The following is a 24,676-nucleotide window of genomic DNA, read 5'->3' as shown; positions in this document are numbered from 1 at the left end:
ACTGCAGAATCTTTCAGAGGGAAAACCTCAGAGTCTACATTTCTAACAAGTTCCCAGGTGATGTTGCAGGTCCGAGGACCACATTAGAGCTCTTACTGCGTTGTATTACGATGGGTTATTTATGTATTCGTGTAGCCCCGAGCTCCTCCACGGAAGAAGCTATACGTTAACCACCTTGCTATCCCCACTGCCTAAAGGAGGGCCTGGCGCACGGCAGATGCTCAGAAGACATGTTCTGTGTGCTGACCATGGGAAAGAACACGAAGTAGGGCGAGAACACTGCTCAGTTTCTGATATCATTAAGCTACATTTTCTCCCTTCCTGGCAGCAGCTGTAGAGGTTGCCAGGAGCAGCAGGCGAGGGGGCACAGGGACAGGTAGCTGGTGACCAGGAAAGCCCTCTGCAGATTCAGAGCTCAGGGTGTCCCTGAGGCTGGAATCTTAACACTCTCCTCCATCTCCAATGCCATGAACTGTACGTATTTGTTTTATTTAGTGTGGATCTCCCCGTATGAGAATAGAATCTCCTTGAGGGGGTACTTGTCTATTTTGTTCATGGACAGAAACCGGCACAGAGTCAGCCTTAATAAATATTTGTCACATGAATAATTGAATCAGAAATCAACCTTCAGTTTCATTTCTCCCTTCCTTCCTTCGTTTCTCCCTCCAGTCCCTGGACTGAGCCATGCAACTCAACTGTAGAAAAGAGCCAAGTGAAAGCCATGAGCTGAATGTCTCAGACCCCCACGACTTAACTTGGCTTTTAGAGATGCAGCCTGAAACTGCTCAGTACTCGGGCGCAGTGGGAGGAGGCCTTCCACACCCATTAGAACCAGGAGACTGAGTGTCTTATGAAATAATTACAAAACACTAATAATGTTATAACTACATAGTCAACTATTAGTATATAAAATAAAACATTAAAATAATAATATTACGTATATTAGATGAAAGGGGTTCCATCTCAGATATTTTTTACAAGCTGTTTATCCATTTCTCTCCAATGCACCCCACTTGCACCCCCAAGGGTTTAATTAGCAGAACCACACACCTGAGGGAGAATGGTTTCTATGCATGTAGGCAGAAGGGTAAGGAGCCTGCCGGTGTCCTCGGAGGCCAGGATAGTGCTCACAGCCCTGGTGGGTGTGGGGGGCAGACAGAGGCAAAGGAGTAGCATACTGGTAATTGGCGTTTCCTGCTGTGCACACTCCATCCGGATTGGAAAAGATCCAGCCTCCCACTAAAATAGACAAGAGGAAGACACAGAGACTGACACTGTGAACTTCACACAAAAAATCAGGTAACCGGCCACCGTGCACAGCTATGTTTCTGTGTGAAGGACACTGAACACCTGCCCACGTGCAGATAAATGCCACCACCCCTACTGCCACTGTCCTTCCACATTTGCAGCTAAGTTGGCTTCTTAGGAGATGGATGACAGGTCCTAGCAAAGTCTGCAAAACCTCTTAAGGAACCCTGGAATCATAGCTATATAAAAGACTATTTGAATGTATAAGTTAATAGAAATGCAAAAGTTAAGTTGCTTCTGACTTCATTGAATTAAATTAAAAGTCAGTCTAGAAAGGAGTGTTAGATGTATATGTAACTCACTGATCCACAGCTACTAGGGAATGTTCAATGTGGTCACACAGAAAGAGTGAAGGCCTCTCTATTTCTGCCCAGTGGGAAGGTGTCTTAGTTCACTCCAAGCAAGAGGAGACACAGTGCCTCCATCACCACCCCACAAAGAGGACCCAGAGAGCAGAAAGGGAGCCGGCTAGCACACCTACAGCAAGAACCTTGCAGAACATTTGAGAAGGCTGCAAAATATTTCAGAGAAATTTATTTTTGAATGATCATCTCAATTGATGCAGAAAAAAGCATTTAACAAAATTTAATATCCTTTCATGATTAAAAACAGTCAACAAACAAATAGAAGGAAATTGCCTCAACATAATAAAAGCCATATATAACAAGCCCACAGCTAACATCATACTCAGCGCAGAAAACTGAAAGCTTTTCCTCTGAGATCATGAATAAAATAAGGATGCATACTCTCACCACTTCTATTCAATACAGTATTGGAGTCCTAGCCAGAGTACTGAGGCAAGCAAGCAAGCAAGGAGGGAGGGAGGGAGGGAAAGAAAAGGCATCCAAACTGGAAAGGAAGAAATAAAATTATCTCTGTTTGCAGATGACATGATCTTATATGTAGAAATCCCTAAATGTTCCACAAAATAAACGGTTAGAACAAATTCACCAATGTTGCAGGATACAAAACCAACACATAAAAATCAGTTGCATTTCTATACACTAACAATAAACAATCCAAAAGTAAATTAAGAAAACAATTCCATTTACAGTAGCATCAAAAGAATAAAATACTTAGGAGTAAACTCTACCAAGGAGGCAAAAGACTTGTACACTGAAAACTGCAAAACATTGCTGGAAGAAATTAAAGAAGATAGAAATAAATGGAAAGACATCCCATGTACATGGATTAGAAGACTTAATATTATTAAAATGTTCAGATAACCCAAAGCAATCTACAGATTCACTTCAATCCCTATCAAAATGCCAATGGCATTTTTGGGAGAAGTAGAAAAAAGCAATCCTAAAATTCATACAGAATCTCAAAAGACCCCAAATAGCCAAAACAATCCTGAGAAGGAAGAACAAAACTGGAGGCCTCACACTTCCTGATTTCAAAACATATTACAAAGCTACAGTAATCAAAATAGTATGGTACTGGCATAAAGACAGACATATGGATCAATGGAACAGAATGGAGAGCCTAGAAATAAACATCCACCTATATGGTCAAATGGTCTTCAACCAGAGTGCCAAGACTATATGATGGAGAAAGGATAGTCTCTTCAACAAATGGTGCTGGGAAAACTGGATATTCACATGCAAAGAAAGAAGCTGGACTCTTATCTTATGCATATCTAAAAATTAATTCAAAATGAATTCAAGACAAATGTAAGACCTGAAACTATAAAACTCCTAGAAGAAAAAACAAGGGAAAACTTCAGGACATTGGATTTGGCCATTATTTCTTGGATATGACACCAAAAGCACAGACGACAAAAGCAAAAATGGACAAATGGGGCTACATCAAACTTTACAACTTCTGCACAGCAAAAGAAATAACCAATAGAGTGAAAAGGCAACCTATGGGATAGAAGAAAATATTTGCAAACTATATATCTGATAAGGGATTAATATCTAGACTATATAAAGAACTCCTACAACTCAACAAGAAAAAAAAACTCAACTAAAAAATGGGCAAAGGACTTAATTAGACATTTCTTCAAAGATATACAAATGTCCAATAAGTATATGAAAAGTTGTTCAACATCACTAATCATCAGGGAAGCGCAAATCAAAACCAAGAGATATCACCTCATACTGTTAGGATGGCCATTATCAAAAAAAAAAAAAAAAAGGCAGAAAATATGTGTTGGCAAGAATGTGGAGAAATTGGAACCCTTGTGCACTGTTGGCAGGAATGTAAAATGATGCAGCCACCATGGAAAACAGTATGGAGGTTCGTCAAAAATTAAAAATAAAACTATGATATGATCCAGCAATCCCACTTCTGGGTATATATCCAAAATAATTGAAGATATTTGCACGCCCATGTTCACTGTAGCATTCTTTACAATAGCCAAGAGGTAGAAACAACCTAAATGTCCATCGACTGATGAACGGATAAATAAATTTGGTGTATACATACAATTGAATATTACTCAGCCTTAAAAAAGAAGAAAATCCTGTCATATGCTACAACATGGATGAACTTGGAGAACATTAGGCTAAGTGAAATAAGCCAGTCACAAAAAGACAAACACTGCATGATTCCTCTTATATTAGGTATCCAAAGTAGATAGAGATAGAGACAGAGACAGATAGAGATAGAAAGTAGAATGGTGGTTGCCAGGAGCTGGGGGAGGGAGAGGCAAGGAGTCGTTTGGTGGATGTAGTTAAGTCATGCAGGATGCAGGTTGGGGGGAGGGGGTCTGGGAATTTGTTGCACTACAATGTGCATGTAGTTGACAATATTGTACTGTACACTTGGACGCTGTTGTGAGGGTGCATTTTATATTGTGTTTTTTTGCCACAATAAAAAAAATTGGTGAAGATTCTGAATAGAAGGCTCTACTTCAAGTGTGTTCATGGGCAAAGACTGAGACTTAGTAACGCAGGCCCTGAAATAAGAAGCACATCTCACTGAGCAGATCTCAACTGACAAACACGCAGACGAGGATTTAGACAGGGCCAGAGCTGTTCCTTGAGAACGTTGACTAAGGATTTTCACTGGGGCTTCAATAACAAGGAAATGGAGCTTTTATTAGAAACCACTGTCTTTGCTTAACACTTTTTGAGCATAAGTAAACAAATTGTACACAGTTCATAGTACAAATTGTGGGTCAGTCATTCTCAACAAATCCTTCTGTCATCTTCATTTTCCCATTGTTGCATAGACACGTGGCCCAAGGGGTCCCTACCTGACTAATAGAATCAAGATTCAGGTTTCAGTGGGCAAAGCCAGGCAAGTGATCCTCAGAACCACGCTTCTACCCACATACATGTACACACCTCAAGGAGTTTGCTGAGAAGACTGCCACGCGTGAACTTTGAAAAGGTGTGGTTCTGCACAGGGTCCTATACTGTACAAAAAGGCTTTTTATTTCAGGTCACTTAAAAAAACGCTTTTCTGAGAGCTGCTTCTCTTCATGTGGGTATCCTGCCATTTCTGCAATGGAAGATGCATTAAGGTTTAGGGGAAGGAGGGAGTAAAGAATTCCATAGCTGGAAAACTGCAGAAGGGATCTTCCCAAACCACATAATCCAAATTAAAGAGTGTCTCAGACACCAGGGTAGCTCGTCCACTCTGATGTCACTGACTCTGGCTTACTGCCGCAGCTTTAGGGGACTTGCTCCACGATGGAGCCTCCTCTATGATCTGAGACATAGGGAGGGTGGCACCCTGTCAGGAACAGCCTGTGCTACCTGGGAAATCCCAGATGTGTCGCTCCAACTCTCCCTGCAGCTTTCGAATCAACAAATGCAGACTCTTCCTCACACGCAAGGCTACTGTCTGCCTGAGGCATTGCCGTGGTGCCCAACTGGAAAATTAGCAAATACTAGGAACAGGGGAAATCCAGAACAGAGACAAGAGTGGTGAGCGTAAAGGCAGGAGATACACCCAGGACGCACTTTTGAGAGCTCCTAGCCTCACTGACATGAAACTAGAGTCTAAGAAATTCATCTTTTCCACTCTTATCTCCTGCCTAAGATTTGTTTAAGCCCCTTAGGAACACTGGTTCTCTCTGGGAATTCTGGAAAGGGCATAAACTTGTTTCGAGTGGGAGAAAATAACCTGCTGAGTCTGGATAGAAGCTTTGGAATAGGCCGTAAGCAGTCAGGACAGGGAAAAAGTCTGAGGGTGGTGGGAGATTGCTCCTAGACGCCCCAGCATCACCCAAGGTTCACCCAACTCACAGTGAGAATAGGCTACATGCTGGCTCTCAGCGACAGCGTCCGGAACGTCTTTTAGGTGGTTCCTGAAAGAATAAAGAAAGTATGTCACAGCCGTCCAGCTTACCATATGAGTCCAGCATAAAGCACAGCCACGATTCTCTTTGGAGAGCAATATGTTTCTTGGAATAGGAAAATCAAACACCTTTTTTCTTGAAGCTACTATCTTTCCCCCATTCTCCTTCCTCTGGGGCACTTGATCTACTTGTGCAATTGCTCTTTGAATTGCAATTTTATGGTTACTCCTATTTACCACATTTACAGCAATCCCTATTAGTTTGATCGTACTGATTTGTAGTCATTGCTCCTGCCTGACAAAATTCAAGCACTGATAACAACAGCTAAGATTTGCATAGGACTTCAGGGCACAGTCACATCTGTGATATACTAGATCCACCAATGATTACAACACCAATTTTGCAGATTAACAAAGTGGGTCTCAGGGAGTAAACCAATTTATGCAAGATCAAACAGCCAGGAAATGGCAAAGCTGGGACTCAGAGTCAGGACCTCTTACTCAAAGTCTTAAATTCTTCTTATACCACGCTACTATCATTTTGAATCCAGATCCTGTCATCTCACACATCAGATTTTCTTTCGGCCTTTAGTTATCCGAAAAAGTTTTAAGTATGTCTTCTACATCATCAAAATTAAGTCAGATATTGACAGGACAGACACTCTGACACATTATTATAAACATCTGTCCATTAATCCAGAGTCTTTAAGATGAAAAGAAAAGGTTAGATAGTTTTAGGAGGTATTGAAATGATTTGAAACACAGGCAAAAAATCTGAACACTTCAAAGGAAATCATATTTATACTCTGCGCCTTGTTGATAGAAGTCAAGGATAAGTTTCATTATTCTTTTACTTTTTTCTAGAATTGAATGGAAAAATACAGAGACATAAAGTCCCTGGCCTAAAGTAGTAGAATTCTCATTCACACTCCCTGAAGTCTCTGACTTCTCTTCTCTCAGACTTGAAAGGTATGACCCTCCCATCTTTATGAATTACTTGTATGAATCACTCACCTTTCCTAGGCTAAATGTAGTTTTAAAAAAAAAAAAACAAATTTATTGACACCATACTACTCAGAAATAATTCGAGGAAGGACAGAATAAATTATTATTAATCTAAATCACTTAATTGTTTTTAATGTGGCTGGGCTGCTTTCAAGAATCTATAGTAAAATAGAGCTGACAAAACATTGCCAGTCGGAGGTTCTCCTGGATCCCTGTTTGATCCCTAAGGGACAAACACTTATGAGTTTGCTGATTTTGTTGAATATTGAATTGGATATTCACAACGTATTTCTATCAACAGTAATGCAAGAGCCTCTAGTCCAATTCCTTTCCAGATGACCAACATTTTCACATTTGCAGAAGGCATTCATAAGATTTTACTGAAATTTCTCTACTCACCTTTCCTTGGCATCTAAGAAGGCTTTGGCAAAAGGGTTGTACTTGATCTTGAGAGCTGTGATCTTACGTGTACAAAGACAAGAGGTGTTAGTGAGAGCGGAACACGCACGGACAGACGGGACCCTTTATCTTCACCTGTGAATTTCCGTCAAGTCAGAATACCTCCCCTCCCTCTTTTTTTCTCCCGCTCCATGTTTCTTTGCTTACTTCCGCATGAAATCACTATTGCACTCTCTGACAAGGAGCATTTTATTGTGGCATGTGGTGAAAATGACGAATGCAGTGAAAAGTGAGCAAAGAAAGGGAAGAGCATTAGAAATGAGCCAATACGTATAATATATATGTGACATATATTTGGTTTTCGTCTCTCCCCACTGCCATGTCAGTGCCTTGAGGACAGAGCCCACATCTAATATATTCACTGCAGTATTCCCAGCGTGTAGAACAACATCCAGCCTGTAGTAATATGCAACAAATATTTGCTAAATAAATAAATATCAAAAAGAATGTTTATGGGGCCGGCCCAGTGGCGTAGTGGTTAACTTCATATGCTCCACTTTGGCAGCCCAGAGTTCACAGGTTCGGATCTTGGGCGCAGACCTATGTGCTGCTTATCAAGCCATGCTGTGGCAGGTGTCCCACATATAAAATAGAGGAATTTGGGCATGGATGTTAGCTCAGGGCCAATCTTCCTCAGCTAAAAGAGGAGGTTTGGCAACAGATATTAGCTCAGGGCTAATCTTCCTCACCAAAAAAAAAAAAAAAAAGAATGTTTTCATCAGCAAAGGCCTGAGACTTGCTGCTCTCTGGTGGAAGGAGGAAAAATAAAATAAAACCCTTTGTAACCCAGGAACTATAGGAAGAAATCAAGAGGAAGAGGGAGGAGAGCTGTGGACTCAGATCTACATGACCTGGTCTTCCTCTTGGCTTAAACCTGGAGGGGTCAAGGTGCATAGTGCAGCTAGCAGTGGGCACAAGGGAGCTTTTGGCTCCCTCACCCACCTCCATGCTCACTCTCTTGTCAGGGAGCATCCACATCGACCTGGCGGGAAGTGTTGTCAGCAAAGGGAGGCTCTGAGGTTAGATTTTCCTGAGCTTGATTCCCTTGGGGCATATTCAAGACTGGAAATACAGCATCAGGCTGGGTAGCTTGCTAGAGGGGGGGCCTTAGCCAGGCTGGCAGTTCAGAGGGAAGCGCCCAGGAAAAGCTTCTGAACACTTACCCAGTGGGCAACTAGATGACAAGTTTTGGTGACCATGGACTAAGAGAACAGGCAGCACGTAAGTGGACAAGGGCATTGCCCTGGAGACCAGGGGAGGCTAGGAAAGGTCCCAAACTCATCCCACTGTCGAGAGTTGCAAAAGCCACAACGTCCCCTCATAGACCCAGCCTCCATCCTAGAGAGAGAAGCAGGGGAGGGAGGGCTATCTGAGAAAGGAAGTGTTTTTAGCCTGCAAAGACTGAGCACCATCTGAGGGCCTGTTTAAATGTTCAGATATTTAGTTAATTTCTGTTCCCACTGGCCTGCTAGAGGGGCTCAGCCAAGAGGCCAGATTACCTATAGAAAAGAAATTACATTTCTCTGCACATCTGTGATGTGAGTTAAATTTGCAACTCAATTTCCCCTGGAAGCATAAGGCAGTGGGTTCCAGACCTGGATGCTCATCAGAATCCTTTAGGGGGACTTGAAAAATGACAGATTCTGGGCACTGTCCCCAGAGATTCTGACTCAGTTGGCTGGGTAGGAGCTCAGAATCTTTTAAATCTTCCAAATAAAGAAATGCAGATTAAAGCAACAACAAGATATCTTTTTTTTTTACCTATCAGATTATGAAATCTGAAAAAGGTTGGTAATCGCCGGTGTTGAGAATGGTGTAAACGGATACGCCCTTTGGAGGGAGGCAATTGACGATATCTGTCTCGATTCTAAACATACTGTCCTGGACAGAACAATTCCATTTCTAGATGTTTACCATGCAAGAAACAACAGTAGATGTTCTGGGATATTCTTTGCAGTATTATTTATAAGAGAATACAAAACAGCTGGAAACCACCTAAATGTCCATCAGTGGGGAGCTGATTGTCTGAAATGCGGTATATCCTCTGCAGGCATTTCAGAAAAGGAGAGACGCCTGAACCTAATTACACAGAATGATATCCATAATACACTGTGAAATAGGAAGAAAGGAAATTTTCAGACTAATATACACAATATGAGCCAATTTATGTGAAGAAATCTATATTCTTATATATATTTATATATGCACAGAATATATATGTAGAAAAAAGCACACTTGCAGCTGTAATTTGTAGTGTTCCCAGGGAGTAGAATTCAAAAGGCAGGAGGGAAGGAGTACATCTTTATTTTTCATTTTCACTGTACACACTTCTGTACTATTTGTTTATTATGTGGGTTTTTTTAATAAACATGTATTATCTTTAAATTTTAAAAATAAGTTCAATCAAAAAGAATCCAGGGCCGGCCCTGTAGCGGTTAAGTGCACGCACTCCGCTGCTGGTGGCCCGGGTTCAGATCCTGGGCGCGCACTGATACACCACTTGTCAGGCCATGCTGTGGCGGCGTCCCATATAAAGTGGAGGAAGATGGGCACGGATGTTAACCCAGGGCCAGTCTTCCTCAGCAAAAAAAAAAAAAAGAGGAGGATTGGCATGGATGTTAGCTCAGGGCTGATCTTGCTCACAAAAAAATAAAGTAAAACAAAAGAATCCAACCCTCCCCCCAGGAGCTTCTGATGACCAACAGGCCTAGGAACCCCTAGACTACGTGAAGGGACCCAAATGTCCCGCTCCCAACCAGGTCACAGAGGCCAGACCCCGGCTACTCAGCTCTAACTGCCAGAGTGGCTCAAGTGTGCTCAGAAAAACTAACAGGACAGAGAGCATCACACAGACCCAAAAGAGGTACACATTTGGATCAATTCCCACAGACTTGCCTCCAGAGCAGGAGAGACACCCAGCTGTGCAGGCCAAGTGCACACCAGGCCCTGAAGCAGACTGGGTTTCTGTTGGTTTCATTCCAAGGCACAACCTTCCTTATTGGCACCAGGAGAGGAAGTGTTGGTGGGCCTGTGGCAAGCAGGCAAGAGGGAGCAGAAAGCAGCTACCCTACTGTTCAACTTCCTCGCTGCTGAGTAGACCTGAATCCTGGAAAACCTACCTTTCCCCCAAGCTTGGTCATGGCCATAAAAGCCCCCACCCCACCCACCATGCTCTCCCAGGTGGCATTTACACACACGCGCTCACCTCCTCGTTCTGATAGGCAGTCACAGCTATGAACTGGGTCTCAGGGAAGGAGCAGTTCATCACCATTCGGTGGGCACCTCCAACACGCACTATGTGCACCTGGGGTTCATATTTATGCAGAGAATTCAACATTATCTGCCGAGGAGGAAGAAGAAGAGAAAGAGGAGACATGCACAGCCTGGTGCGTCACAGGTGATAGATGAGCCGGCACCTTGGTTAGTCCCCGGCTCAGCACCCACCCAGTGAGGGCCACACACTTCGAATCCTGGGTCAGCTGAGTCGCCACCACCTCCCTGAGAACTGGGTGGGGGGATTTTTTCAGAAGCTCCCAGGAGCATAACATCGGAGTTTATGCCAGGGAGGAGTTGTTCTAAAGAGTGTTCAGTTTTCTGCCAAAATCCTGGTTTCCCTTTTTTCTCTCCCTATTTTCAGCACAACAATGTGGATTTTTTAAAACATATTGCTTTTCTTTGTATTGTGAATCCTAATATCTCAAAATACTGACAATGGCTGTGTTCCACAGTGACTACCTGAAAAACAATGACATCTGACATCCACTGGTTACATATAATCCACTCTTGGTGATTCACATCAAAGGTTTATTAAAAGTCACCGTTGTGATATCTGGGAGGCAACAGTAGTTTACTTTTCAATTTCCTGTTTTAATAAAGAACTGGAACCTTCTGAACATCACAAAGACTCGGGTGGATTAAGTCCCCATCCTAAGACATGACCTCCGACATCCCAGCTGGCTACGCACAGAGAGGTCAGAGAAGGGTGGGAAGTCTGAGGGCTAAGAGGCTGACCAAAGAGAAATATGGGAGGAGAGGGGGAATGAGACCTTTTCCTCCAAGCCATGTCTCTAATCCCCCAAAACAGTCTACATTTTGTATAGCAAATAACAACCTTACATGGTACACTAGTATTCACAATCCTACCAGAGAAAACAAAAGAGGAAAAGCCCCCAAATCTTGTTTACTCTAATTGGAGACCTTAAAAAAAACCTTCCTTATTTAAGGTTTGTTTGGATTTTTTTTCTGAAAACCCAAAGCTGATTCAATATTCTATTGATAATTATCATAATGCCCAAGTGGAGGTAGCAATTATTTCATTTAGAAGCAGCTTTTTATTAAAGTATTTGTCTATTGCCAACATGCCACTTACACCAAAAAAGGGGAGAGGGACTAACACAGCCTCAGTGCCCACAAGCGTCTCCCTCTCGGGCTGGGTAGAAAGCCCCACACACCAGACAAACTCTGAAAGGGCCTGATGATTAAGTAAACTACTGGCTCTCACTCTCTCTTAACATCAGGAAGTCCATTAAAAACTGAAAGCACCAATTAAGAGCTGTTTATTCCTGTTTACATTTGGACTCTGGGGAATAATTGGCTTCTGTGCGAGAAGAGGCGGTGAGGACCCCTCTAATTGCCTAAATGCACCCTTGATATTTCTTGATTGGTGTTGTGGGGCGGCTGGGTGGCCATGTGACCGATCAGTGAGGACCCCTCTAATTGCCTAAATGCACCCTTGATATTTCTTGATTGGTGTTGTGGGACGGCAGAGTGGCCAGGCGACCCATCTTACCTGCCCACCTCCATTGAGCTTGTTGGTCAGCTTCACTTTGCTGAAGGAGATGGGCGCTTTCATCCAGTGGGCCCCAAAGTTGGGGGAGTCGGGGTGGATGTAGACGCAGCTGTGGCTGGAGACTTCTGGCTTGCCCGCGGGCACCCATTCCCCATTGACGTACTTCCAGCGGTGACTGTCCGTTGGGACAAAGTCCAGCAGGAGGGAGTACATGGCATTGGGGTCCAGCCCAGAGACACTAATCTTTAGGACAGGGAACATCCGTCTATAAGAAAAGGCAGAAATTGAGCCACAGGAGGGATGTTAGGGACCATCCCCTTGTCCAGCGATCTTTCCACTCCGAAGAGCCTTCCATGGAGTGCCTCAGGGGTGCAGAGAATGCCCGGGCAGAGGGCGGGGAGGCCCAATAAAGAGGGGCCAGGCCTGCAGCCCAATTCCACAGAGCCACTTCTTATAAATGCATTTTATATTGGGGTTTTACTTTAAATTGCTGTGCTCCGTTTTAAAATCTGAAAACCACTGACCTAGTCATTTGACAGACGAAGAACCTGAAGCCCCAGGTGTATAATCAAATGCCACCTTCTCACAGAGAGCTTTCTTCAAAGATTTCCTCCTGGCTTACGTCAGATTCTCACACGAATGCCACAAAGCAGCCCACAAAGCAGTTCTCACAAGAACATGAGTTCTGAATAATAGCAATAGCATTGATAGGGAAAACATGGTTTCATAGTAAAATAAGTGAGGGGAACCCTGGACTACACAAAGTTACAGCAGTTCCTTTCCTGCAGGACGTCTCAGAGCCCTTGATGTACCCACCAGTGTGCACCATGAACCTCTGAGCAGCTGTGGGGTTGTGCACACTCTGAACTTGCATAACAGTGGAACCATCTTTTCACTGAGCATTTTGTGAAAGTTTGTGTTCAAGGAACACACTTTGAGACACGCTAGTCTGGATTCGTTGGTCCTTCTTCCACCCTCGAGAACAATACTAGCAAGTTAACTGGCACAAATATTTGGAGAAGCTACCTCACCTGGCTTCTGATTCCCTTTAGTTTATTTTTCCTTCACCAAACCTTCTAAGTCTCTCCAATCTTTCCTCAAAAGACTTGGTTTCCGGACACACACCCTCCATCACCTGATTGCCCCAAATGCTGTCTTATTTGTCAGTACCTCTTTTAAAATCCAAGTCCCCAAATTGAAAAGCTAACAATCTCTAGTCTATGTCCTTGCTACTCAAAGTCGTCCACGAACAAGCAGTATCAGCTAGAAGTGTATTAGAAACACAGAGGCTCAGACCTCACTCCAGACCCACGTAATCAGAATCGGTGCTTTTACAAAATCCCCAGGGGAGTCATAGGAACGTTAAAGCTTAAGAAGCACAGCACTAGAGTATCTTTAGCTTTCAAGACAATAAGGAGATAAACAAGGGAGTGGGGAGGAGTCACTCTAAGGACTGGTACTTCTGATGAGGCTGGGAGGAAAATGAAAAGCGGAAACTGGAATGTGCCCACAGCTAAGAGGAGGGTCCAAGGATGCCAGAAGTGGGAATATTAAAGGCAGGATGGGCACAGATGAGAACCTGGAGGGTCACCAAGGGCATCCTACTGTGTCCAGAGGTGCCCACCCTTGAGGTGAGGTAGAACGGGAATTGTTTCATATGCAAAGTGAAGGAACTGACCGACAGGTGACGAGAGATGGATCTAGAGCTGGACTTCGGCCATCCAGGCTCCCTAGTCTCCTGAGTTTAAATCACATGGGCTTCCTGAGCTCTGTGGACATAGATAGGATTTTTTTCCCTTGGCTCACCCACCTCCTTGATATTTCCTTTCCTACTCCTTTGCTGGCTCCTCTTCCAACTTAGCCGTCCAACTGAGGATGAATAGTGGGGGTCTGTTGTCAGCCTCCACCCCCTTTCTAAACGCCCTGCCTTACAGACCACTTCTAATCTCCTCATGGCAGAATACAAAGAGCCTGCGGAATTTTATCATTACATCTATCAACATCCACATCCCTGGTATGGCACTCAGTAAGTATTCAATAGATAGCAGCCTTGAGAGGCCATGTAGAAGACTGATTTGGAGTGTAGGTTCCGGTTCAGTTTGCCTGGTTTCCACGCCCACTCTTCCTGAATAGACGGCCATAGGCTGCCTTCCTTAAACTCTCTGAGCTCCAGTTTCCTCATCTCACCACCCAGCCTCAGCAAGTTGTTGCAAGAACTCAGTGAGCTAATTCATGCACAGTGCTCCTTCAAATGCCTGGCCCCTCGTGAGTGCTCTGCACGTGTTGGCTATATTGTCATTATATCCAAGCCCTTCAGCTGGCCCAGTTCTCCTGCTCTAGAATCTTACCTTGGGGCGGTGATTCTGGAAGCTGAAAACACAAAGGACATCAACTCGCCCTCCCTCCTGCCTGGCTGACAGGAACCACACCCCTCTGCTTTTCCCTCTGGAAATAAGGAGTCTAGGTAGAATAGGGAGTGACTGCTGTACCAGAGCAGAATTTGTCACCCTAAAATGTGTCTCTTTGGCTTGATTACCTGGAGCTTATGATTTTTAAGAAAGAAAAGACTCAGGAAGAAACTTTGACTTTCCCCCTAGCTGCCGAAGAGAATTTAAGATGAAAGGCCCGTTTCAGGAAGGAGCTACCACCATAGATAACTATAGTATACTATGAACTAGGTGTGGTGGACAGGGAGGAACCTAGCAAGGCCCCTCTGATCAAAGTCCTCTCCATGCCCCATTGTCTCTGCAAGGCAGGGCAAACATTTGTTTAGTAAACAGTTGCTTTCCCATTTCCATGTGAATTACCTTCCTCCGCTTTAAAATCCCAAACCACTACTCCCAACACCCTCTTCTGTCTTTAGCTAAAGATGGTATTTAACCCCAACAAATAAGTGGAGAATAACTGGTTTGATTAGTTACACCCATATCTGATTCTCAAAGCACAATAACTTTGCAAAAAGCTCTGGGAAGGTATTATTATGCCTGTTTTATAGATGAAGCCTGAGGCTCAAGACAATTTACCCCAGGTCACATGCTAAAAAGTAGCAGAGCCACTAATATTTTCTTATTCTTGGAGGTATGTGTCCTTAGGGGGAAGAATGACAAAATTGTATCAGCCTTAAAATTCAAGTTTTTATTTCTTTAGATACAGCTGATGTAAGCAGTACCTGCTATCCCTTCTCAATCCTGGCTCCACATGAGAATCACCTGGGGAGCTAGTAAAAATGCTTATGCCCAGGTCCCACTGCCAGAGATTCAGATTTAATAGGTTTAGGATAGGGCCCAGCCACTGTTCTGTTTTCTAAAGCCCCCAGATGATTATAATTGGCCACCAGGGCTGAGCACCACTCAGGCCAGTGGTGCTCGGCCTTTACATGCATAGAATCACCTGAAGGACACAGACTGCTGGGCCCCTCGCCAGAGTTTCTGATTCAGTAGGTCTGGTAAGGTTTGAGAATTTGCATTTTTAACAAGTTTCAGGTAGTGATGATGATGCTGGTTCTGTGAACACACTTTGGAAACCACTAGTTAGGCATACTGGTTGATGGTTTTCAAACTTGCTTACACACATTAGAATCACCTGGAGAAATTTTTAAGCTACTGGTAGCCAGGCACACCCTCAGACCAATTACATCAGAATAGCTAGGGTGGGGGACCCAGGCATCTACCTGTTTAAAGTTCCTAAAATTAAAAAGTTTCTCTACAGCAAAGGTTTATAAAACTCATTAATATGTGATATATAGTGATTTTCCAAGAGGGTTGTATAGTACACAGTATTTCCAAAGCTTTTTGGACCAGAAACACTCCTGTCAAGGCACATAATTAACGGCTGTGAATGTGTGAAATACTAGCCTATAGGATGAAGTGGAAACTGTGTTGTGTGGCGTACAAGACATTCCCCTCCACAGTGGATACAGCCTCATCTTTTGCCAAAACCTTCCTCCCTCCACTACGTGTGTCCCTATTAAAATATTAATAACTTTCTATTGCAATTATCTGTTTTAATGTGATTGTTTGCATTATTTCTACAAGCTCTTTGGAGTCAGAGGCTGTATCTTTATCTTTGATTCTCCAGAGCCTACTATGATGCCAAGTATAGCTGGGGCTCAATAAACATTTGTTGAGTAACTGCAAAAAATAAAATAAAGATGGTATTTAAGGTGGTGGTTTTGGCCATTTTGGTGACTTACTCAGTTTTCCTAGGTTTCTCCCACGTATACATGTTATTAAACTTTGTTTGATTTTCTCCTATTATTGTCTCATGTCAATTTAATTCTTAGACCTCCCAGAAGAACCTAGAAGGGTAGAGGTAAACTTCTTCCTCCCTTACACTGCTAATGGCTATAGGGTTTCTTTATGGGGGTGATGAAAATGTTCTAGAATTAGATAGTCATGACTGTTGCACAACTTTGTGAATATTCTAAAAGCCACTGAGTTGTATATTTACAAAGGTGAATTTGATGATACATTAATTATTTCTCAAAAAACAGTAAATTAATAACTTTAATACCACTTCAATTTTTATTCTCCAGCTGAATCACAATCATTTGCACAGGGATCCTAGGCTTTGGGGTTAGCTGTGGGAAATGGCTAATCCTGATGGCTTCCTCCTTCCCTTGACTCGCAGTAGAACTCTCTCTCCCTTCCCCTGTCTTGGTGGGCTCAAGGAGAGAATATTAATTTAAATAGGAGGTTAGGACAAGGGTATGAATTAAATGAAATTTATAGAGGAAAAAAAGCATCAGATGATGCATCCCAAATCCAGGTCTTGCCTAAGTATTGCATTACTTACCTCCTCTCTCCCCTCCCTTAATGACATGAGTATATTTTCATGTTAATGAAAATGATGATTCTCCCCTGGGAGGCTGCCTATGTCATCTTTAAATGCATACTCTTTCATTCTTTCTTCAATAGAAGGATTTTTATCTATTCTTCTCTCTTCATATCAGACTAAACTATTCCTTTTCACAATATATCTTAATGTTTTCAATTATTTTAACAGTATTGGCCAACTGTAGAAAACAGAAGCCCCCTGAAAGCACAAATATCATTTGCAAAGAATCACAAAAGTGGGCATCAGAAATGACCTTAGGGGTCAGACAGGATCATCCTGACAGCCAGGAGCCTGGTTTGTTTATATGAGGTACACAGAGAGATGGTCCAGGGCTTTTTCTGAAATGCTAAAGTTTATTTTATTTTTTCAAAAGAAAACACAGGAATGAAATGTGTATAATTGTCATTTCACACACTAAAGTTTAAAAGTACCAAAAGTTTTCTCAATAGGAATATGTAGTACATGTAAAAGTAAAAAAAAAGAGGGGGGGCAGGGGGAAACAAGCTCATATAACATATCTTCCCCTTGCACTAAACCGCCAGAGTAACGACACAACTACTCACAAGAGCAGAGCTGTTACCTTCATGGTGTGAAATGTTAGGAAGTTTCATATAATTCTGACTTAAGATTTAAGAGATGGGGCCGGCCCCGTGCCTTAGCGGTTAAGTACGCACACTCCGCTACTGGCGGCCTGGGGTTCAGATCCCGGGCGCTCACCGACACACCGCTTCTCCAGCCATGCTGAGGCCGCATCCCACATACAGCAACTAGAAGGATGTGCAACTGTGACATACAACTATCTAGTAGGGCTTTGGGGAAAAAAAAAGGAGGAGGATTGGCAATAGATGTTAGCTCAGAGCCGGTCTTCCTCAGCAAAAAGAGGAGGATTAGCATGGATGTTAGCTCAGGGCTGATCTTCCTCACAAAAAAAAAAAAAGATTTGAGAGATGATTTAATGCAACATAGTTTTGCAAATGATAATAGTAAACATATACTGAATATTATTCTGCAACTAGGACTTAACATATATACATCTCCTTTAAGCCTCACTTCACCCCAGGGAGGTCAGTGTTATTATGCCCATTTTACAGATGAGGAAAGTGGGACTCGGGAAGCACAAGCCCACACTCTTTCTACTCTGCCCCACTGCCTTCTCTTTTATTACATTCAACACACCTTTTATTTCTCCTCTCTCCTTTTCAGTTCTTCTAGAAAGTAAATATGATTGGGCCACAGTGAAAGGAAAAGTCCCTGCAATATTTTCCCAAATCTTAATACCTAATATGAGATTTATCTACTCATTTAACAAATGATTTTTGAGTGCCTACTCGATGCCAGGAACTGTTGTTCAGTGGCAAACAATTGCAGACCCATGAAGCTTGCGTTCTAACAGAGAAGTCAGGCAACAAAAAGGGCAACAGGTTTTTTTTAAATGTATAAGATAATTTAGATTACAAGAGTGCCACAAAGGAACTAAAATGGGTGACGTCACAGAGGGAGTGACGCCAGACCTTAGGGAGGTCCAGGGGTGACATTTAAGCTAAGATATAAATAACGAGAAGAAATGAGTCATGCAAAGGCCAGCAGTGAGTTATGTAAACACACCTACACACAAAAGCAATAGCAAGTACAAGGGCCCTGAGGTTCAGAGAGACCTGGACTATCGAGGGCTACTGAAGAAAAAGAAGGCCAGTGTGGCTGAGGCCAAATGAAGAAAAAGTTCCAATTTTTATTTCCACTAGTAGGTTAGAGTATGCTCCTCTCTCTCTCAACTGTCTCATGCTAGGTCTCACAAAGAATGTAGCATGACCGTTAACTCCAGAATATGAAACTAAGGCTTTTCTTCTCTCATGCAATATTCAGGAACTATGCTTGAGGTTCTAAAGAAACTATAATCACCTGAAAGGATGCTCAACATCAGGGAAATGCAAATCAAAACTTCAGTGAGATGCCATTTCACACTCACTAGGAAGGCTGTAATAAAAAAGTGACAATAACAAGCGTTGGTGAGGATGTGGAGAAATTGGAACCCTTATATATTGCTGGTGGGAGTGTAGAATAATGGAGCCACTCTGGAAAACAATCTGGCAGTTCCTCAACCAGTTAAATACAGATCTTTACCATAAGATCCAGCAATTTCATTCCTAAGTATACATGCAAGAGAATTGAAAACACACATCCACACAAAAAGTTGAACACAAATGTTCATAGTGGCATTATTCATAATAGCCAGAAAGTGGAAACAACCCACATGTCCATCAACTAACAAATGGGTAAACAAAAGGGGGTATACATATACAATGGAATATTATTTGGCAATAAAAATGCTATAACATGGTCGAACCTTGAATACATTATGCTAAGTGAAAGAAGCAAGTCACAAAGGACCACATGTTGCATGATTCCATTCATATGAAATTTCCAGGGCCGGCCCCGTGGCTTAGCGGTTAAGTGCGTGTGCTCTGCTACTGGTGGCCCGGGTTCGGATCCTGGGTGTGCACCGATGCACCGCTTCTCTGGCCATGCTGAGGCCGCGTCCCACATACAGCAACTAGAAGGATGTGCAATAATGACATACAACTATCTACTGGGGCTTTGGGGGGAAAAAAAAAAAGGAGGAAGAGGACTGGCAATAGATGTTAGCTCAGAGCCGGTCTTCCTCAGCAAAAAAGAGGAGGATTCAGCATGGATGTTAGCTCAGGGCTGATCTTCCTCACAAAAAAAAAAAAAAATTTCCAAAGTAGGCAAATCTAGAGAGATAGTAAGTAGATTAGTGATTGCCAGGGCTGGGGAGGATGGGGGACTAGTGGGTGATGGCTAAGGGATGCAGGGTTTCTTTGGGGGATAAGGAAAATTATCTAAAATTGTTTGTGGCGATAGATGCACAACTCTGAATATACTAAAAACCAATGAATTGCACACTTTAAATGGATGAATTGTATGGTAAGTGAATTATATCACAATAAAGCTGTTAAAAACAGTAAAAAAGCCATAACGTCCTGGATCCTAGAAGGACCCCTCTGAAAAGTGGTAGAACAGTTTATCACTCTATTCTCTTTAGTACTTCACTTGCCAAGAATCTTATAATTATTTTTGTTTTTATCACTAGACAGATGAACTAAGAGATGCCATGTACTTTTTAATCTCCATTTTGCCAGTGAGGAATAAATGTCCGTCAGTCAACTTGCCAGAAGTCTTGTAACTGGAACTGGAACTCACCCTGCCTTTAAGTCAAGGTCGGCTCCCCCCACCTCACCATGACCAGCGGGATGCGTTATCTAGGGATAGTTATCTGTCTATGGGCCACACTCATGAGTCTCAGAAGAGCTGAGAAATATGTAAATCAGTCCCTAACTCAGAGAGAGAGGCAAATGCGGCAGGGTGAAGGTGCAGTCCCCAAAACCAGGCTTGAGGAGGTCGGGCTCTGCCCGTGAACTCTACGTTGCTTTGGTATAAGGCGAGTTTTTCAGTTTTATTTCCCTGACGGGGGATCTTGAGACCAGCGCTGCTGAGGGAGGGGAGGAGTGAGGTTTGCTGGAAGAAAGCGGGCAGATTTTGTAGATGGGGGAACAGCAGAGACGGTTAAAGCAAAGTCCAGGAAGTTTCACTGGTGAACTCCTTCCTCCATCTCCCCACAGAACTATGATATTCATCAACTACTCATCAGAGCTTTTGGAGTGTGTGTGTGTGTGTGTATGTGTGTATGGCACGTGGGTGTTGACGCTTGTGTGCAGGTGAGCAGCCGTAAGAATAGCAGCAGGGAACCAAGGTGGCCTGGGTAGAGGCAGATTACGCAAATACAGAAGATCCCAATAAACTGTGATCATAAAGTTCAGAGAAAAAACTCCGTGGGCTACAGGGACATGGAAATTTATTTGATTGATGTGCAACCGCAATTTTCCCCCTCTCGCATAGCCCTCACTGGAAATTACAGGCATCAGCTCACTGCACCAGCATCCCTTAATAATTGGCTAATTCAATTTAATGATTCCCGACACTTATTTTACGAAAACAAACGGATGCACCAGTTACATCAGAAATGCTTCCAATTTCTTAAAACCTGCTCAAGGCAAATTTAATCAGAATTAAGTCAAAATTATTTAACTGCATGGAAATACACATGGAATATAGCATTTTCCCGTAAGGTGAAGATGTTACAGTAAAGAAAACAGGAGGTGCAAGAGATTTCATTTATTTGCCTCTGAAGCCTGAAATCAATTTTTTTCTGCAACCTGTAATATAAGTTCTTAGCTTAAAGGATGGAGATGAAAGGAAAAACTCCCAAACTGGTGCACAAGAGATGACTCAAATGAGCTCTAGGAATTATAATTGTTATTGTTATGCCTGAAAGACTACTGAATATGAATAACTAAAAGTTCTAAATAAAAAAGAGGGGAGGAAGAAAAGAAGGAGGAAGGGGAAAGGAAGTATTGAAGTAGGGAGGAAGAGTAGGAGGAGAGAGGGAGAGGAGGGGGGGATGGAAGGAAGGAGGAATGAGGCCATCCCAGGATCCCAGTTTCTGGGGATAATTCAGTGTTTTTCAGGGAAAATCCTCTCTCTTTACTACTTCTTTTTTTTTTTTAAGATTTTATTTATTTATTTTTCTCCCAAAGCCCCAGTAGATAACTGTCTGCCATAGCTGCACATCCTTCTAGTTGCTGTACGTGGGACGCGGCCTCAGCATGGCCGGAGAAGCAGTGCGTCGGTGCGCGCCCGGGATCCGAACCCGGGCCGCCAGCAGCGGAGCGCGCGCACTTAACCGCTAAGCCACGGGGCCGGCCCTCTTTACTACTTCTGATCAATATCAGAGACAAGCCTCCTATTTATACACACAAAAGTAGGTCTCCTTTCGAAAATGAGTCTTTTAACTCTTTCGGCAGCCCACCCTATGCTATTTCAAAACTTGCTATTACACAGAACAATGAGACCTCAAGTGTACGAGAGCGATCTGATGACCCCATGAAGCTTTTAGAAAAGGCTAAAAGTGAACTGCCTACAGGGGCAGGCATGTAATGTGGATGAAGAGGGCTAGGACTGGTATCAAATACCAGAACGTTCCTCTCCACAGAGAAGGGCCACAAACCCTCCTGCGTCGGGCTCAGGAGTTGGTATGAAAGGCAGGGATAGGGTACCTGGAGGAGACACAATGGGTCTGTGGCTAGAGAAAAATGGGTGAAAAGGAGACCTACAGGAATAGATGGTTAGGATAAAAAGAGAGATGAAGAGGAGAGTAAAGACGATGACGAAACAAGAAAGATGTGTCTATATCCAGAACAGTAGAGTGTTGCTAACAATTTAATCTGTGAAACTAAGAGATTGAGAGTAATTCCAGACCAAGCCCATTCATTATGAACCACATCAATTTCTTAGAGATTTGTCTTCCCTTCTTTATCTGAAGTATAAAGGGAACTTTCTATCTCCTGGCAAAATCTTCACCATAAGGGATTCAAAGACTTGAAGAGAATCTGAGAAAGGATGCAGTTCACTAGAGGAGGGAATGGCAGCAAGGCCTCCTCGGATAAGAAGAACCAAGTTGACCAAAATTAGACTTTTTCTATCAGGAATAGTTTTCACATAATTAATATTAAATGATTTTAAAATTGTGAAGAGTTTTAAATTTTAAATATGGAGAAAAAGTTATATAGGTGCAAAAAGACAAGAGAAAGCTTTTTTTAAATTGTAAAAGTACATGCTAATATGACATATTATTAAACTGAATTTACTATGGTTTCAGAAACTTTTATTTATTCCTTATCGAAATAGATGAACTGTATTTTTACTTAGTGACTGTACTTACTTTGCTTTCATATATGGCCACTTTGACAGCCAGAAAGATAGCATGAGGCTCAGCATTAGTGTAACTACTTTCAATAAGTACAAAGAATAATAAACAGAAACTTCTACCTATTATCAGACATCATAAAATTTTTACAATTGCATCATCTCTCATCTTTGAAAGGAAATAAAGTAAATCCAATTAGGAATTTGGGGTGATTCTATGAAATTAAAAACATGTTTTATATCTCTTTCTACCAAAAACAATGTGTAAATACAGATCAAGAGTAGGAACAGGTATAACTACAAATATTAAAAGTAATAAATCCTATATATAAAATAACTATGGGACCCATTTAGAGAGAGAAAGTACAAATATCAAGCAAGGTTGATATTCCTGCTACTAGTAATAATCAGAATTTATTCAAATGCCCTTATTTCTGGTACAGCTTTCACTTACAAAGCACTCTAATGCCATGCAACAGCACTCAAGTTCATAATTCTCCCAGATAGACAAGGAATGGTTCATTTTCTACACTGTGCATTTTATTGAAAAATGGAAAGCGAGACAAACAACAGGAAAGGAAGTATTTTGCACAAGGACCAAAGCCTGCCAGCAGTTCAGCTGGCCTCGACTTGTCCCTAGTAGAGAGCAGAATTTCTCAAGGGCTACAATTACAGTCCTGCCCAAACTAACCCTAATGAAAATGCCTGTCAAAGTTTTGTACTTTTGTGACCATGTGAACCAAAAGATCAGTGAGCATAACTGAGTGCTGGGAGCCAGTCTGGCCAAGCAAGGAGCAGTAAAATCTTCTTTCAAAATATTTGTGTCCCCTCTACTAAGAGAAAGCTTCTAATATTACCTTGACAGCTCCTTAGCGGACTAGACTTAACAGAACCCAAGAAACACCAACAGAGATCAGTTTCAATTAATCCCTAATTTGCTGCAATGAGAAAAAAGAAGGCATCCTCTCTTCTCTCAGGCATATATTATGGTTTCACTAACTATTACTGCAACAGCTCTCACATCATCACACACATACAATCTCGAATGAGCACTCACCGCAAACACACGAGGAAGCAGATTCAGGGAGAGGCAATAGATTAAATTAGCCCTTTTGCACCCAATTTTCAACCAGTCTGAAATTTCTGGCAAGTCTGCCATCCTGAAGAGGAAACCATCCAGCTTCCAAATAAAGTTGCCTTTCACCTTAAATGGAGATGGGGCTCAGGTCCGCTCTAGGATATGCTGTTAGTCAAAAATTAATATTATGTTCTAACTTTTGAGCACATTTCCCAAACTCATGGGGCATGCCCCTCTTTATAGTAATTTCCCAGAATTTCTCCATTTAAAATGCATGCAAGACAGGTGGCGTCATCCTCCACTCCTCTGACGATCTCAGAGAAATTAATTAAGTTGGCTGGGGGAAAGCCGTGTGAGACTGTCCTTCTCATGAGCATGTTTAATCAGACCCCGCTGCCTCTGAGCCAAGAGTGGCAGCCTCTTCAATATTCAAGGGGTCTCACTTCCCTTGCCAAGCCCTGCCAGCCCAACAGGGCCACAGATAAACTCACCTGCCATTCTTGGTCACGATCATTTCATTGGTGACTTCCTTGAATCTCTGCCAGAGCGGTGCATCCTCCAGGATGATCTGAAGTTGCTTCTCCGTAGGGTCGCCTTTTTCCCTTCCTGCCTGAAGCTCACTTTCCACCACGTTGAGCAGGCGAGAAACAGTGCCATCACTGGTCTTCTGACTGCTCAGCTCACTCATGGCCATAGGCCCCTCTCAAACTTCACTGAGAAATGTTACCTACTTGCCTGTTTCCACCTCCTTCCTCCTCTCCCTTGCCTGCTTTTCAAACCCAGCTGGAGAGTGCCTGAGGAGCTGGAGAGAACATGCCCTGGCTGTTGCCTAAGCTCCGAGCATGACACCCCTTAAAGTCTCCAAATTATACCACCAACCTGTTAAGCTTTAGTTTGGGGGGGGAGGGCGGAGGGGAGAGGTGGGAAAGAAAAAGCCCTCTCTTAATTACTCATTGGATCAGGTGGAGAGAGCCTGGCTTTCCCATTGGCTGCTGTGCATAGAGTAGACGTTTAAGAAGAGTACTCCATCCAAATTATCAGGCTTTTATCTTGTTGTACCTGAAGAGGTCTAATCGGTGTATTGAGGACCATTTTCCCATTAATTAAAATTGTTCCAGGCCCAGACTGCAACAATCAGGCAAATCATGTTTGTGTATAAATCATGGCAT

At 42.7% G+C, this 24,676-nt stretch overlaps 1 protein-coding gene across 1 annotated transcript in view; it reads right to left on the bottom strand.

Moving 5' to 3' along the window:
* Window positions 1-24,262, bottom strand: part of TBX19 (T-box transcription factor 19) — a 29,909-nt gene extending 5,647 nt beyond the window's left edge. The window contains exons 1-6 of the mRNA XM_004425071.3: window positions 23,999-24,262; window positions 11,813-12,077; window positions 10,229-10,363; window positions 6,964-7,025; window positions 5,508-5,569; window positions 1,051-1,239 (exon numbers count right to left, since the gene is read on the bottom strand). Of these exons, the coding sequence (XP_004425128.1) occupies window positions 1,051-1,239; window positions 5,508-5,569; window positions 6,964-7,025; window positions 10,229-10,363; window positions 11,813-12,077; window positions 23,999-24,201 (916 nt within the window). The 5' untranslated portion in view covers window positions 24,202-24,262. The remainder of the gene's footprint in view (window positions 1-1,050; window positions 1,240-5,507; window positions 5,570-6,963; window positions 7,026-10,228; window positions 10,364-11,812; window positions 12,078-23,998) is intronic.
* Window positions 24,263-24,676: the final 414 nt, after the last annotated feature.

This window comes from Ceratotherium simum, chromosome 2 (genome assembly GCF_057802395.1).
Source record: "Ceratotherium simum simum isolate JZ-2026a chromosome 2, ASM5780239v1, whole genome shotgun sequence".
Lineage (NCBI taxonomy): Eukaryota > Metazoa > Chordata > Mammalia > Perissodactyla > Rhinocerotidae > Ceratotherium > Ceratotherium simum.
This window is presented reverse-complemented; position numbering and strand designations above follow the sequence as displayed.